Source organism: Labrus bergylta, chromosome 9 (genome assembly GCF_963930695.1).
Source record: "Labrus bergylta chromosome 9, fLabBer1.1, whole genome shotgun sequence".
Classification (NCBI taxonomy): domain Eukaryota; kingdom Metazoa; phylum Chordata; class Actinopteri; order Labriformes; family Labridae; genus Labrus; species Labrus bergylta.
Genome location: NC_089203.1, coordinates 6,026,114 through 6,044,088, shown reverse-complemented (window position 1 = coordinate 6,044,088; position 17,975 = coordinate 6,026,114). Strand labels below are relative to the sequence as shown.

At 40.4% G+C, this 17,975-nt stretch overlaps 1 protein-coding gene across 3 annotated transcripts in view; it reads left to right on the top strand.

The window, feature by feature from the left end:
* The window catches only part of ppp3cb (protein phosphatase 3, catalytic subunit, beta isozyme), a 42,089-nt gene that overhangs the window by 20,099 nt on the left and 4,015 nt on the right, over positions 1–17,975 (top strand). For 2 of the 3 annotated variants that reach the window (XM_020629679.3, XM_020629680.2), the window contains exons 4-13: positions 365–476; positions 7,877–8,022; positions 9,823–9,962; positions 11,237–11,314; positions 13,869–13,963; positions 14,086–14,211; positions 14,843–14,920; positions 15,053–15,137; positions 15,833–15,930; positions 16,931–16,978. In XM_020629679.3, coding sequence (XP_020485335.1) covers positions 365–476; positions 7,877–8,022; positions 9,823–9,962; positions 11,237–11,314; positions 13,869–13,963; positions 14,086–14,211; positions 14,843–14,920; positions 15,053–15,137; positions 15,833–15,930; positions 16,931–16,978 — 1,006 coding nt within the window. The remainder of the gene's footprint in view (positions 1–364; positions 477–7,876; positions 8,023–9,822; positions 9,963–11,236; positions 11,315–13,868; positions 13,964–14,085; positions 14,212–14,842; positions 14,921–15,052; positions 15,138–15,832; positions 15,931–16,930; positions 16,979–17,975) is intronic. The other variant, XM_020629681.2, reaches the window with a different exon arrangement.

The following is a 17,975-nucleotide window of genomic DNA, read 5'->3' as shown; positions in this document are numbered from 1 at the left end:
TGTTTTAGACAGAAATGGTGATGTGAAAATGAATTTCCCCATGAGGACAATAAAGTCTAAAGTCTTACATGACAAGTTGTGCCTGAATGTGTTCCCTCCAAAATAATAAAAATCCTCCTACCATGGTGGCATCCCTGGACTTCCCTGTGTATATTGTGAAACTACTCTAATCAAACACTATCAGAAAATACACATACAGTATTTCCACAGCAGTACTGTACACTAGAGTAAATGTCTATTAGCTGCAATGATTGCTAATGCATAACATTGTCACCAAAATTCTTCATGTTCTTCATATGCTTCTTCTTATAAAGTTTCTCACCTCTATTCCTGTTTTTCTTTCTCTTCCCTTGTGAACCTGAAGTGTGTGTTGTACCTGTGGTCACTGAAAATCCTCTACCCAAAGACACTCTTTCTTCTACGGGGAAACCATGAATGTAGACATCTGACGGAATATTTTACCTTCAAACAAGAATGTGAGTAAATTTGTGTTGTTGTCTAAATGTATTTTTGATCCTTCTTTTACTCTACCTTTGGTCAGTTCCTCCTTCATCTGTAACTTTTCTCCATCTTGTTCTATACTCTCTTTAACATCATACCATCCTACCCATCTAAATCAGCTCTTTCTGTGAGAACTGAAGCAAGCAGACAAATAGTTTGTAGGCTGTAGTTTAAAGTTATATCTTGTAATAAATCTGCTGTAGAGGACGACTGTTCATTTTGACAAAAAAGAGATCCCCATGTTAGCTGTACGAGCTGTATGTTGGCTGCCATGAGTTGGCTGAAAACCAAGCTGCAAACTTCAAGTGTCAAATGGCCACTTGTGGCTGGCTCTAAACAGAGACCCATGAGGCCCCAAATGAACCACGTTGAATTGGCAGCCATTTTAGTCTGACATCATGCTCATGGTAGAAAGCTCAAATGCTATAATGTTATTACTGCTTAGTGTTGTAGTACTCGAAATCAGACTTTTTGAAGGTCTTGGAATCAAAAGCATTTTTAATTGATTTTGTCTTGGTCTCAGACTGGGTGGACTCCGGATTTTAAATCAAGAACAGTCAAGACCACCACTGACAGCACATTAAGTCTACGCCTGTTGTATGAAATGTGCTATAAATAAACTTGACTTGGCTTGGAAGGCGATTTTTCAAAGTCATTACTGTCATTAAGGAAAATACCTCGTATGTGTTAAGGTGTCGAGAGACACACCCGCTGCACACAAGTTGATTATTGTAAAATTATATTTATGGCCTTGGTCTTGTCTCGGTCTTGCCCTGCCTTGGTCTTGGTCTTGACTCGGTCTTGATCCCTAAATGTGTTTGTTTTGTCTCGGTCTCGGAGCACTCTGGTCTCGGATTTGTCTTGGTCTGGGTTAGTGTGGTCCTGACTCCAACGATATTACTGCCGTGTTCCATGTTTGCAAATCCTACAAGGGAAAGCATCCAAAATATTTCCATCATTTAATTGCTTCTTGATTGATCATCAACTGAAAAGACTTGGGATATTAAAAATGAATATTCTGTCATATTTCTATTAATTAAAACAAAGTCTTTACTGCATACTGCCCACTAACCTGACTGTTAGTATGTCATTAGCTTAGCAACATACAAATGTGTGTAGCTACTTTCAGAATGTACTACTGACTCAATATGACGTCATATTCAGTATGAATGAAGGTATGTATGGACACAGCCAGAGACTTTGTAAGTGAACAAAAGAAAGCAACAGAGGAACTAATTACCAACATTTAGATACATACCAAGCATGTGGTAAGAGTATAAGACCCACCAAACTCTGTTCTTGGTGCTCTGTGTTACTGCTCTGCTCTGACTGACACGGCAGACATGGCTAAATGTGAATTTAGATCTGACTGCTTGGAATTGGCATGGTAGCAGTGAAAACATGATGTGACTTTTCGAAGGTATGATAATTTTCCTATTGAAAAAGCAGAATGGATTACAAACATGTAAAACATGGCATGGCGTTTCATTGATCAATGATGGTTTCACATTAGAGATCTGGGCCCTGATCTGAGTACACTGGACCCCAAAGTCCGGTTCATTTGATCAGTGTGAACACAAACGTACTGTACTTTGGTACCATGCCCAAGTCCGCTGGAAGAGGTGGTCTGGGGCACGATTCATGTGAACTCGATTACAGTCTGTCGGAGATGTGAACGCAACCTCAAACAAGGAAGTTGATCGCTAAAGGCCCTGACACACCAAAAAGAAGCCGAATACCGCCAGCAGGCCATTTTCACATCGCTGTCATTTTATAGGTGCTTCTAATTGAGTATAATGTCTTTGAGTTGAAAATGTCACTGGCGTTGTCAGCCCTTGGTCTTCTAGTGGAAAAAGAAAAGAAGAGGCGGAGGCGACTAATAAGGAGAAATCGCTCTAATGGGTGAAAGCATGGATACTACAGCGACATGCTCAAGGGGCTTTCCCAAACCTGTGACGAGAGCTGGAGATAAATAAAACCTCCGAACAGCCAATCAGAGAGATTCCTCTCACGCCGACCGATGCAGATTCAACATCTCGAATTGGCCAAAAAAAGGCAGACGGGTGCCGACACCTCGTCACACAATGATGTCAGATGGAGGAGAAACCTGTGCACAGTGTGACTTCACAAGCCCAAAACTCATAAACACATAAACACCTTAAAATTTCTGAAAAGTAACATTTTGTTTATGGGCACAAAGTAGCTGGTCTTATAATTTTCCCGATCTTGTCCTGTACATGAATAATAGAGTTTTCTGATGAAAAACCTTTTCCTGCTTTATCTAACAAAGAAACCTCTCACTGTGAATGTGAACCGGGATACTCAAGTCCATGTAAACGTACAATTCTTAATTTTTGGTATAAGAGGTTGAAAATGGAATTTACTTAATCTACCTGATTTTTTTTTTTTTTTTTGATTCCCAGTTATACTACTTTAAAAATGTATTGTTGTGAGCTTTTAGCCTTTATTTGATGTGACAGTGAATGGTAGAAAATTGAGGAGAGAGAGTGAGGAAGACATGAAGGAAAGAAGCCACAAGTCGGTCTTCAACATACAGTAGCCCACTTGGAGGAATATAGCCTCTGCAGGCCCAACCAAACCGCTAAGCCATCTGCAACCCATATCTCTTCTTTATCTGGAAAACCTGAACAACTTGTCTACATGCAGCTTCCTGGTTTGGCGTCTATATCTGTGTCTTAAGGTTCCCGTGATCAGGTTGGCTCCTGCCTTTTTTAACAGCTGTCTGCTAGGAGCACAGACTTTCTTTGCTGTTTAGTAACAGATAAGCAAACACCCCGTCTGTGAATACTCCACGTAACAGCTGCAAGGCTTGAAGCATCTCACAGACTGTCAAGTTGCCCACTGTAGCTTCTTGTATTTGTACAAAAACTGCAGTGTCTGCTCTGGCAGGCCTTGATGGTTACCAGCAGTTAAACTGGCAGCTTCCGCTAACCGAAACAAAAAAAAGCCTAATTTGGCTGATTTGGACACGTTCACAGGACTGCGTTGGTGTAGCTGATCACATTTTGATTGATATCTGTCTGGCTTATCTGGCACATGGTAACTAGCAGTGCAATGCAGCCCTAAATATGTCCTAGTTGTCTGAGTCAGAAACAGAGGCAGGGCTCTTTTATCTGAAAATCAAGTGCTGTAGTTGTTCTCTGAATTGTAGGTTACCTGATTTCAAATTTCCTAAAAGTCGGGACACTGTAAAATGTTTGATAAACAAAAAGAGCAGGCAGCGGAGGCGGGGAGATGGCTGGCTTCTCCTCGGAGAAGAGAGGATGAGTTTTTGGGGATGAGAACTCAGAGAAAAAAAAAAAAAATCATAGGGTTACATTGTAACCTTGGAGTGAAGAGACTATCTCTCCGGCCTCGTACATGTAATGTATCAGGGTGGAGAGATAGTCTCGATACGATCAAGAACAGGTATTCGGAGAGAGGCTGTGAGTACCAGAGGAGCTGGACAAATGAAGAAGCACAGGTAGGAACAAAATGGAGCTACAAAAGTAGGCAGCCGAGTTACTAGGTTAGTAACTTTAAAAACCCACTGAGGGAGACTATGCAGCACTCTACTGTACAAGACAGAATTACCTGGCAGAGCAGAGGAGTGAAGAGCAGGCTTTTATTGTCAGGTTGATGAGCTGAGTGGAGCCAGGTGTGCCCCGTCTGCTGCTGTGGGAGAAGCCAGTCACACCCCCTGCCACACACACCTGCGTGAGAAAGAGAGTGGAGAGGAGGAGAAGGAGAAATGAGAAAGCACCTACAATCAAATCAAAACAGAATCATGACAAACATGTTTTTAAAAAGTTGGGGCAGTGGCAACAAAGATTGGAAATGTTGTTAGATGCTTAAAGGGATACTTCACCCATTTGCATCAAGCTTTGTATCATAAGAAACCTGGTAGTATTTTTGAATGGTCGTGCATCCCGCCATTATTTTCCCCTGAGATGGGAAAGCTCTGTATTTCTTGTCTGAAAGGAAGCCTCCAATGTCGCAAAAATCATAATTTTGCTGCTTTGGTGAGAGGGGTTGAAACTACATCGCTAGTTCCTCATGTTTTCAACCCGCCCATGAAGCTACAGACCTATCACAGATCAGTGGGTGGGACCTCACGCCCAGAAACGAACCTCAACGTCCGTCATCTTGCTAGGAAGCTATGCTAACAGGCTCTGTGGAGACAGTTGAGAAGAACGAAAGTATGATAAAACTATGTTTAAAGGCTTTATATGTGATTTTTCACACTTGTAATATAAATGTAATAGAAATCAAGTATATCCTCTGAAAATAACTCTGTGAGTCATGACTGTCTACAATGGGTGTAACACCCGAGTCCCACTGTCTGTGATGTTTTCAGAGTTTTTAGAGTCCTATCTTCAGTTTATTTACATCGCCGGGACGGCCGGCTGACTCCTCCCCTCGTGTGTAAAAGTTGTTTAATTGAGGGACTAGAGAAAAGAAGAATAGCATACTGTACTCACTGCTTAACTGTGTTTCTAGATCACGCTCATCTCAGGTAAATGCAGTGTGAAGATACGAGCATAATAAAGATCGCTAGCATTAGCATGCTAACACAACAATGCAGCGCGAGTTCTTTTGGTTTCATGCTGGTGCTCAAGGGCGACATCTGCTGGATCAAAAAATCACATATAAAGCCTTTAAACTTCAAATTGATGTCGATGAAGGGGATTTTGAAGGTCTTGTGCTCAAATCGATGATCATGGCTATCTCTACAAGCTGCAATATAGCTATGAGGCAGCTGAGCTGGGGCGTACTGGTAGTGTTGGTGCGCTCACTGTTTGACTATGGACACAGACATAGAGTCTGTTTTCTGACAGGAATTTCAGAGAAGCCAATTCCTTCTGGAAGAAATCTCGGAATCAGTTGAGGAAACGGCCTTATGTGTTGAAGTAAATATCTGTAACTAGAGGACCTTAGTGGGAGTGGCCTGTGGTGCTGTGCATTCTGGGATTTAGTGTCTTTCATCCACATGAGCCAAAAAGACACTTTCTGCCATTTCTCGGTCAAGAAGGCACCAACTTCAGAATTTATTTCACATTTTTACTACATATGTCAATACAGATTCATGTTTCAACGGGTGAAACGACAGACAAAGAGTAAGGTATTTTACCTGCTTTCTGTAAAGTGTCTTGAGATAACACTTGTTATGAGTTGACGCGACACAAAATAAATTGAATTGAATTGAATTGAAGTATCCCTTTAAGAAAAAACATGATGGAACCAAGCGGTAACCTCTGGTGTTGAAAAATGAAGCTAATGTGGAAGTGCGAAATCCTGCAGTTCGCAGAGTGTCCGCCTGAAGTCACATACACACCCCATTCAGAAAAGCTGTTTTTACAGCAGAAATTAACATGTAAACAGCCTGGTACCAAAAATGATATTGGTCTGATTAGTTATTGTTATCATGGACACACAGTGTACGGGGGATGATTTTTTATAACCCATCCATTTTGATTTTATGAACAGTACGCATTATTCACAGTTACACATCAACTGCTGAGTATCAATCTCCTTTTTGCCTTTTTTGCAGTTTTTTTTACCCAGTTTTTGAAACTATTTAAAATGTATAAAAGTACAATGTTAAAAGTATACTTAAAGAGTAAAATTATGGATTTTAAAAACTCCTCAAAGAAGTACAAGTACACAAAAAAGTTACTCAGTTATATTAATGTGAGTAAATGTAGTTTGTTACTTTTAACCCTGGTTGTACCGTACTCTCTTCCCAGACTCCCACCATCCCTCCCGCACTCTTTCTCCCTCCATATATTTATCTCTCTCTGTCTTCCTCTTCATATTTCCTCCCCCCCCTCTCCCTGACTCCCTGACTCTCCTCGTGTCCTGTCCGAGAGTGGGTGATTAGCACCAGTTTCATTTGGTTCAAATGATTGGCTCAGGGACTTACTCCTCTGTGTCTGATTGGCCAAGGGACAAGAAAGCTAATTTCCCCTGGTGCTTTTGGTGAATAGTGGTCGCCCTCAATTACCATCTGCTGTGTGTGAGATGTGTATTTGTGTGTGTACCACAAGTGTGTGCATGTACTATGACTGCGTGTGCAAGACTGTCCTCATAAATGTGTAAGTGTCCGTCAATAATGAGCTCTTGCTCTCCACCAGTCAGATGGAGAGGCTGGCAAACTCACTTTTTTCTGTCACCCACACAGAAATGCTCAGTGACTGGTAGCTCATAATACTGGTTTTAAAAAGTGGCTGTGTCTTATATCCTGACACTTCACCTTTTCTCTTCATCCGTCTTCCTCCTCCCTCTTCCTCCTCCCTCTTCCTCCTCTCTTAATCTCTTCTCCTGTCTACTCCCACCCAACTCTCTTCTTTTCTATTTATTTAAAATAAACACATGATTCGTCTTCTGCTCTGATAAAAGGATAAGCACTCATCCCAATTATGCCTTACTGAGAAGTTACAAAACCACCATTGGTCTCATTGCCACTGCAACCCATGCAGCATTGCCACGTTGAACAGACCCAGGCTCAGTTTATTCGAGCTAGCAAGGTAGCAACAACGCCGATACTGCCCCCTTACCACATGGCACTATGAGCCCCTACAAACCAACTGTGTAGACCAGGGGTGTCAATATTATTTTGGGTCAAGGGTCAGATTTGTTCAAATGAGACCTCCAGTTCTCCTTTTGCTCTCCTACCTCTGTCTTGCCCTCGATAAAAATCTGTACTTCTCTCATCCTTCTCACTCCTCTATCTCTCTCCTCCGTTCTCAGCTATTTTAATCCCCTGATATTGTTTTGTATCAGATGTATTATAACACCATGTGTGAACTGTACTTTAAAGATGCTGTGTTATGAATGTTTTTATTGATACTGCTGCCAAACATGTTTTTTTATAAAGCAGCAATTTTAGTAATTCAATCAATCAAAACTTTATTACAGACCCAAGGTCCAGATAAGACAATCCATAAGATGTAAATTAATTATATTGATTAATGCTACAGTGCAGCCTCTATTCTGCTTCCTGGTTTTATGTGGGCCAGGTTTTGTTCTGCATATGTTGACTGTAGTAAGATGCTTTGTCGTGTAATATAGGACATTCGTTTACCAATGTTCTGTTCTTCTCTGGGAATTAGCATTTTAAAAACATCAGAGGAAAGAAACAGGTCATATGGGAATGCTGCAGAGATGGATGCATAAATTAATAACATGTAAAAAGCCTACATATTACTTCACACCCAGGTGAAACAAATGTGTTATTAGAAGAACTGTAGAACACTTGAGGTGACTGAATAGTTCAAATCAATGTCAAAGTATCATGTTTGTTTGTTTCCTGCCCTCATGTCACAGTGGGTTTGTCTAATTGAAATATCTCTTCCCTCCTACCATCCATCTCCAGGTAAGATTAAGTACTCAGAGCAGGTGTATGATTCCTGCATGGAGGCGTTTGATTGCTTACCCCTGGCAGCCCTGATGAACCAGCAGTTCCTGTGTGTGCATGGGGGGCTCTCACCGGAGATACACACACTGGACGACATAAAGAAGGTACAATAAGAGGCACACACACACGCGCACACACACACACACACACACACACACACACACACACACACACACACACACACACACACACACACACACACACACACACACACACGCACGCACAAGAAATACATAGTATGTCTTATCGAAAGTTAGTTTTTGGTTAAACAGTGAAAAAAAGCAATCAATCAATTGAGCTTTATTTGTAAAGCGCCAATTCATAACAAATGTTATCTAAAGACACTTTTCAAAAGAGCAGGTAAAAGACCTTACTCACTGACACCATCATGAGTAATTAGCAACATTTAGCAAATATTACAGTGGCAAGAAAAAAGTTCCTTTTAAGAGACAGAAATCTTGGGCAAAAGCAGACTGTGTCAGGCTCGAAGAATGGGATAAAGTAAAGATGCAGGAAGAAGGATAGGGACAAACATGTTGATCCAAAGGAACCTACGAGACAAGAACTCAGGAGCTCCCTGGAAAATATGTGGTTGATGAGAAAAGCTTTGCAGTGACAGTCATGGAGCTAGCCAAAGTGTGCGCTCTTAAGTCTTGCAAAGCCACAACCATCAGGTCACATTCAGTTCTTTTTAGGAATCTCATGCAGTCACCACCTTCTGGCAATATATTGCCTCCTGCTCGCCTTTTGAGCACTGTTCATTAAAGAGCTTAAAAAAGAGAGCTGTGCTAGTTTGATTGTTTTTCCTCCATTAGCTTCAAAGTGACAACAAATTACTTTACTGAACAGTAAAATAAAGATTATCCAGTTCAAGGAACCAATCAGAATTTATTTGATATTTTACTTAACAAAATAGTGCAGGAGTGAATTCAGCCACATCAGCCAAAAAGGCCCAGCTCACCTTAAGGAAACAACATAACTAGCTAGATTTAACATGATGTGGAAACACTGAAAACTAAACTCAGGTTTATGAACAGGAAACAGAGAAACACAAGTGTAAAGGTGACAAAATAAAACAGCTTAACCTAGGAATATGAACAGTGAGACACACAGAGGGATGAAAGCAACACAAGGGAACAAAAAATACAAGAATACCAGGATGGATGTCAAAATAAAACAGGAAATGAAATCTAAACACTGAAATAAACAACCAGACAAAACTAAACCAGAAACTCATGACATATATACAACATTTATCACAGGTATATTCTTAATGTAAAAAATATAAGGTTAACCCAACATGTTAACACACCTCTTCTCAGCACTGAAAATACCAAACACCTTACACATAATTATTGTTTAACACCCTCATGTTCTGGAAATAAAGAGAATCCACAATAAACCAGTGAATGCAGAATACCAGTAATAGAGATCCACACACATTACCCATGTATACAGTTCACAATAAAACAGAATACAAAGGAACACTCATGAACACAAGACATGAGGATACACACACTTCCTCATCTAATGGCACTGTTTCCATGGTGAATCTGCTGGTGTGACATCTTCTCCCTCCTGTGTGGTAAGGGTTGCCATGGAGATGCTCTGATCTGACAGAGTGTGTGTGTGTGTGTGTGTGTGTGTGTGTGTGTGTGTGTGTGTGTGTGTGTGTGTGTGTGTGTGTGTGTGTGTGTTACATTATGCTTTTGTATTATTTATCCAGTGTGTGCTAAACATTATATTATTTTGTGTATGGTGCATAATGACTTTTAAAATGTTGTGTGTCTCATGTTTTGGGATGTTTTGGGGTTCTTAGTATAAATAACTATATGAGACTGTTTGGGTAATCTTATATTATGTTGTGTTTTTGTGTGTGTGTCTCTTTTCATTGTCTGTCCTAGTTGGACCGGTTTAAGGAGCCCCCAGCGTTTGGGCCCATGTGTGACCTGCTGTGGGCTGACCCCCTGGAAGACTTTGGCAATGAGAAGACCCAGGAGTACTTTGGCCATAACACAGTCAGAGGCTGCTCCTATTTCTACAGGTAGAGGGGGGGATTACCACTCGCCGGGTTTGAGCTGCTGACTGAGCAAAAATAAATATCACATAAGCTGATATTTTATTTTGAAAATCAAGGTGTATGTGAGTGAAGATGGTGACATGTGTATATTACTCTGCTTATGATGCTCAGAGATATGACCTTAACTGATGTGCAAAAAAGCAATTAAGTTATTTATCAGAGTTCAATGATGCAGTAGGAACAATATTCTTCAAAATTGGCAGTTGACAAATATAAGGTTATAAATAGGGCCGACCTCTATCTAGTCCTGTCAGTGTTGTGTTGTGGGCTTGTGTGATTTGATCTGGGCTCCTTTGATCACCTGGTGTTACAGAGATACAAGAATGAAATGAATGTTAGGTGGACTTCAGGCTATTGGACTGGGATGCTGGGGGAGAGGAGTAAGCAGAAGAGATTCTTTATACTACATTCAGGATCCAGTTACAATCATTGGGATTTGTTCAAGAGCTAGTGGGAAGTGTACACACACACACACACACACACGCACACATGCACACGCACACACACATTCACATCCACACTTATTCAGTGTACTAGGAAACACATAAACAAGGCACATTCACAAACACATACACAGAGTTCTGTTTCAGCATGAAACGATATCCCACAATCCCCAGGGAGACTGCACAGTTCTGTTGCCATGACGACTGGCTACTCCTGCCAGATATGGAGTGATATTAAGATACAGTGAGAGAAAGAGGGAGAGCAACATGGGAGGAGGGTGGCAATAGCTTTGATTGAGTGGTGGGAGATGAAAGATGGAAATAATGTAGTAAAACTGGAGAAATTTTAGGACAAGTAGCTGGTGTTTCAAAGCAGAGGGGGGCTTCTGCACAGGCTCGGCTGAGCTGTTCACACAGAGGAGTTGTTATGGCCTGTCGTCTATGGCAAACAGAGGGGTTTTCTTTGTAGCAGACACAGCATCAATGACCGACTACTGTGTGCTGAGGAGGACGTACAGTCCAGTAGGTCTGGCTCATGTCTGCGTTGTGTTCACTGATGCCCCCTGCTGGTTGGAGTCAGGCATGGCATTAGAGGCCCACTCATCTCCCACTGCTAGACATCATACTAACTGCTTCCATTGGTTTTTTGGTTGGCAAGTCTTGATGTAATGTAGTTTTCTATTAAAAGTGGTGTTTACTGTTTCTTTTTAATGTCTCTTACCTAGATGTTTTTTTTCATTGACAAGCCTAAGATATACTAATAGCTCTCACTCTTTCTTGGCTTTCCTTCTCCAGTTACCCAGCAGTGTGCGAGTTCCTACAGACCAACAACCTGCTGTCAGTCATCAGAGCGCACGAAGCACAGGATGCTGGGTAAGCTGACTGCTCAGTGTGTCTCTCAACTAAACGAGAGCACCATTTAATGAAATGCTTTACCTTGACATTTCATGGTCTGAGCTCTTATTTGTCTTTGTCAGGGAATTAGCAAATTAAAGGGGTTACACAACACACAAATCTGGATTTATCAATATGTTCTTACTTGAATTTGTTCTTACTCTGCGAACAAAGTTAGCACTTCCTCAGAGTACGCACAAATGATTTGAGCTTTCTCAGAAAATGTAAACAGACACCCTTTTAACTTCATGCACAACATCTTAAAATTACTTTCAGCAAAAAAAAAACATTTAATGGAGAAAAGGAATTACAACTAATTTACTAGTGTATTAAATAACCATGTAATTGTCGCTTTTTCATCCTTATTTTACTGAAAATGTTTCATCTTAAATTTAAGACTTAGTTTAAAATCGACATATGACAATGTACACATTAAAATGTAACAGTTTGAACCTTAAATCGTCGTCCCCTCCCACCCATAGTGCCATGAAAACGAGCATATATTGTCAAAACCAAATGATTAATTACCGTCTATTTAAGGGCATACAGGCTACATAAATGATTGCAACTTCTACTTGTCTCCACCTCACCGCTCTAATCCTGATACACCAATCGGATGTCCTGATGAGAGATGGGGGTGTGGTAGTATACTGATTGCAGGATGCGGTCCTGATTCACTAACAGATAAAAGGTGGTGGGAGCAAAATTGGCCGGTGCGTACATGTCAGAAATCTGAGTGTAATTTTGCGTATGCACTTATTTTAGGCGCAGAATAAGAACATGTCTACACATTTATGAGTGAATGAGACTCACGGAGAGAACAGAAGGCTCGAAGAAAATTCAGCTTAACTACCTCATCTCCCAAAACAGATTGCCAAGGCAAAGAGCCATACAATAGTAGTCTAAATCTGATAGTAGGAACAAGCCACAATTGTCTGACTCACAAATCCATTGCTGGCATCTGTTATCCATAGTGAAATACTCCTAACATAATGCAGTCATTAAGGCATCCCTCCTGTTGCTGCTCCTGTTTGATCAGCTGGGTGAAAACAATCTCAGTGTTTTGCCCACCATACAGCTACGAGTCGTCTGTGTCATGACCCATGTACCTTTGTTGAGCAGCCCAAGTGCACAAGGGCTGCTCAAAAGAAATAACTATTTTAGTAGCTTTTATTTTTTGTGAATTGAACCGAATAAACAGATAGAAGTAAAAACATTTTAGGACATTGCACATTCAACAACAGTGAATAAGGTCTGAGCAGGTTAAGAAGGATGTATTGTGTTCAGACAATAACAAAAGAAACAATGACATAATCAAGTCACAAGAATTGAAAATGTGTTGTCCAACAATGCGTTGCACAAGAGAAAGGGATGCCGGATTACATCTGAGAATAAAAAGTTATAAAACAGGGTGCTCATAGTGGTTAATGCGCATGATCCTTTCCCACATGTCATTCCCCACTCTCTCTCTCTCCCTGATTTCTGACTCTATCCACTGTCACATCTATCTTTTAATGCATTACAAGCCCAAAAATTAAACCTTAAAAATAAAAAAAGGGTACAAAACAAATTGTGGTTGTTGTAACAGTTAACTTGGTGGTACAGGAACAGGGTACAAACCATGAACAGACATGGACAAATTGCAAGAAAGACAAATAAGTAAGAAAAATTCCATGGGAGTGAACAAAAATGCCCTTGTGTGCAAATGTACTTACACATTTCATTAGAAAAATCTGAATCAGAATTGTTTAAAGTACATTTACACATACAAGGAATTTGACTTATGCTATTTCCTCTAATGCACATTTTTTCTTTGCTACATTAAAATTTCATCTCTTCAGTGCATTAGTTGTTGTATTGCTCTAAGTCAATAAATCGATTACATCAATAAACATTCCCAACAATGTCAGTCTCCATGTATATATGTCAAGATGGAGGCAATGCTAATCAGTTTTGGTCTGTTTATTCAGATCTTTATATGGACCATCGAGTCTGTTTGCACTTTCAGACCAATTGTACTTGAAATATACGAGAGCCGATGCGAAATTAGTGCAGACACGTACATTACATGAGTTTTTTTAATTAAAAAGCAAAACTCTTTATCACTGATGAGGTGTTATGTTTAAGAAGATACACTGGGCTAGTTAAGGCTGATGTTGTGCTTTGTTCATGACAACACATACAACATGTATGCTTTTGCTTTTGTTAATTGAAGTCATATTTCAGGTGGTTCTTTGAATCTATATTATTTGATGATTGTGACTGAGTCACTCACTAAATCCAGGTTTTAAAATCATTAAAACATTTCTGGATGCTTTACTGCAACACAGTGCTTTCACTTCCTAGCTTAGTGGCATCCTTGCATTTCCATTTGATTCTTCCCACACACATTCATCCCTTATTTGGCTTTTAAAAGCATGTCTGAGTTCAAGACCTCTGTTGCACACCTTCATTTTCTTATTCACGATATGTTTTATTCATTTATTTTGCTTATTTTGAGAATCTGTAACCGGGGCGTTTTGTCTGTCCTCAGGTATCGTATGTACAGGAAGAGTCAGACTACAGGGTTTCCCTCGCTCATCACAATCTTCTCTGCTCCAAACTACCTGGATGTCTACAACAACAAAGGTTTGCAAAAATGCATCAATAGCATAACACACAAGTTATATCAAATATATGGTCAAAAAAGTTGAATAAATAATGTGTGTGTGTGTGTGTTTTTGTGTGTGTTTGTGTGTGTGTGTGTTCAGCGGCTGTGCTTAAGTATGAGAACAATGTGATGAACATCCGCCAGTTCAACTGCTCTCCTCATCCCTATTGGCTGCCTAACTTCATGGATGTCTTCACATGGTCGTTGCCTTTTGTGGGAGAAAAGGGTACGAAATACACTCACCTTTATTTTTTTAATACATTTCTGCCGACAGTATGTTAAAATCAACATTATATGGACAGTTTACCTTCAGTTTTTAAAATTAAAGGAGTTCTCTTACTAGCTCTCGGACTCGAGATAATGCTCGTCATAAACTCTGGTTTTGTGTTAGGTAGCAGATGAGTCAAAAAAAGATTTAAAGTTAGCTGTACATAAGTTCACATAAGGTACACATCTAATATAAAGTAGAACTGCAACTTCCAGTGATGAGGGACAAATGTAACAGTCTTGAACTCTAGATCTACTATCACGTCTGTACCGGCTGAATCTGTTTCTCTGACACTACATAATTAAACTTTATATTTATTTAAACAATATAATGAAATAATTGCTGACACAGCCAAGTATGTTTATTACTGAATCTATGTATTCACTGCACAAGTGTTTAATTCTGCACAGCAACAATCTTCACTCCCTGTGAAAACATGTTTTTGTACCAGGATTTGTATTTAGTAAAGTTTTACCTTGGCCAGGTGTCTTTTGTTAAAGATAGGGACTTCCTGGTAAACAACAAAACAAAACAAATTCAAGTGTGTGTGTGTGTGTGTGTGTGTGTGTGTGTGTGTTTTCTCCTGCAGTGACTGAGATGCTGGTCAACGTCCTCAGTATCTGCTCTGACGATGAACTCATGAACGATGGAGAGGAGATCTACGACGGTAAATAAAAAAAAATAAAAAACACTGATCTGATTTGAATGTGTGTCACTTTTTGTGAACATAAACAGAAACTATTTTTTTCAAAGATCACAACAGAAGAATTCTCATAGTTTGTGTTTGGCTCGTTTACAGCCAGCGCAGCAGCAGCGAGGAAAGAGGTGATCAAGAACAAGATTCGAGCCATTGGAAAGATGGCTAAAATGTTCTCTGTGTTACGGTGGGTTGAGTTCTGGTTGTACAGACAGTTTCTTTGTATGCAGTAGTTTCGTAGTCAAGACCTTCGACTGATTGAGACAGAGTCAAGACCAAGACCAGACTGCCAGTCCACCACTTTGACATATAGCAGCATATTTGATATGTTATCGTTTCAGGAGCATTACTCATCTTCCTGTCTATGCTGTTGTATCTCTGCACAGGCCCGGATCTACAAGGGTGCAAAAGGTGGCATTGCACCCTCATTTCAAATGTCTGCACCCTCAATTCAATGGACGCAAATAAATAAAGATATCTTTTTTTGCAACTGATAGTTTAAGTTGCAATTCTTTATGAAACATACATTCATTAAGAATTGCAACTACTTTTAAATCACCTAATGACTTCAACACTAGTTTGTAGAATACCTAATAATAATGCCAGACTGAATAGTGCTCCAAGCGGGCAGCCTGGGTTTGAGTCTGACCTGTGGCTCCTTTCCCTGGTTTTCGACTCTATTCACTGACACTGACCTGTCTCTACAGTGAAAGCACAAAATGCCCCAAAATAAATCTATAATAAAGCAAGCATGTAATATTTTTTATTTTTATCAGCATTTAAGCATCATTATTAAAACAACAAGCATGTGTGTGTTTACAGGTGTACAGTCAGGTAACATGTGTATTTCTCGTTTTATCACCTGCTCTGTTTGTCCCTCAGGGAGGAGAGTGAGAATGTGTTGACCCTTAAGGGACTGACCCCAACAGGAATGCTGCCAAGTGGAGTGCTGTCTGGGGGTAAACAGACCTTGCAGAGCGGTGAGTGTTTCACTCACACACAGATATATACTCTTAAACCTAATCCTGGACACACATTCAAATACAGAAATAAAAAAACACAAGTACATGCGGAACATCCTCTGGTTCCTCTCTGCCCTCTTTCCTTCTCTCCTCTATTGTTGTTCTCTTGTCATCCCTCTACCTCACTGAACCACCTCACCTCAAAGGTGCTGAGGATACTAACAGCCTGCTGGTTTTATGTGTGTGTGCGTGTGTGTGTGTGTGTGTGTGTGTGTGTGCGTGCGTGCGTGCGTGCGTGCGTGCGTGCGTGTGCATGTGAGAGAGAGAGAGAGAGAGAGTGAACGAGAGGTAAAGAGAGACAAAGAAACTAAAGGGCGTTGTAAGAGAACACACAAAGTGTGTGTGAACTAATGCTACTGCTTCCGCTAGGTGCCCTGCGAACCTGCCATGGCCCCACAGTGCTGCTCTGAGGGCCATCACATAACTTAAGCCTGAAACATGCCTCTAAGTGTAGCGTCCCACGTTACCACTCACAGGTTAATCTTAATGTTTTAATGTATTTTCTTTTATAAATTATGTAAAATAAGGACATTTTCAAAGAGTTAACTTGAGAGAGAATGTTGGGGGACAAAGACGGGTTCAACTGGAGCTGGACTTGAATCTCGGTGTTTCAGGTTTACATGCATCAAAGCCTGTGAGCTACCATTATCACCCTTTTGATACTTTCACTGCACATTCATTTCTGATCTGCTTGGAGGCTAAATTGTTTTTGTTTTTTTGTTGGGATTTGTATCAGGCCAAATATTGGCTTTATTTTTCTGGGACCAGTCTCCTTTCTGTGTGTGGTCACCCATAAGCCCAGACAAGCAACTGCACAAGAGCATGTTTCAGCCTTCACTGCTTTCTTCTTAATCTCCTCCTCTCTTTGTACTTCACTCCTCTTCTGGAGTCCGTCCTCTTCTCTCTCTTCCTGTCCTGCGTTCTCTCTCTTCTTCACTTCTCTTTGCCCATCCTTCAGCTACCATTGAGGCCATTGAAGCCATCGAGACAGTTAAGGACGCTGAAGGTAAAATCACAATCATTTCACTGAATGTGTGTGTGTGTGTGTGTGTGTGTGTGTGTGTGTGTGTGTGTGAGTGTATGTGCGTTGGTGTGTGTTTGGCATGGCTGCACTCTCAGCCACCCATGCTCATAAAGTCATAGATTTTTTTTACCCATGATAACAACGAATCCTAAGACTAATGCACGCTGCTGCAACCACCACATTACAACATGCACACACCTTTCTGTTTCTTTCTCTTGGGGAAACAAAAAAATATAACACCATCCCTTCATACATGAACACACACTCTCACATACACACACACACACACACACACACACACACACATTAGAAGAAGAGCTGGGCTGTGGTGTGGGTGGGAGTGGGTGTGAAGGTTGGCAGGGTCACTCAGACTTGTTCTAGTCTGCAGTGAGTTACAGTCTTTCTTCGTTTTTCATACAGTCTTTGCTGTAGTTTTCAAGAAGATGAACATGTAATCAATCTGTTCCTCCACAAGCTACAGCAGAACAGGAGTCACCTGTGTTGAAAAAAAAAAAGTCTAATTCATGCAGGAAAACTACATTTACCTACAGCCTTAAAAATGCATGAGGCCTTCTTCATTAAATGGCCAGGACACCTCTGAACGTCAGCCAGGGGATGTGATCTCAGTCCTCTGCTTACTCCGAGTCTTTTAATGACTCTTGAGCCTTTTCTTGACCTGGATATGACATTTTATAATTATATATAAGAAGCAAGGTTACCTTGAGTTTGTAATATTTTCACACTAATATGTGTTACTAAAGTTTAGGATGCTTTTCTAATTTGAAGCTCTTTTATTATTTGATATTTCAAGTCATGTCTGATTGACTGACCAAAGCCAGGGCGAGGATTCCAGGTTCTTCTGTGCTTGTGAACAGATTGAGGTCATGTTGTTTTATGTTTAGTATATCATATTCTCTGTACACTGGTTAGTTATTACTCTGTAAGATGTAGTCTTTTTTGTGTTCGTACCTTAAGCGCT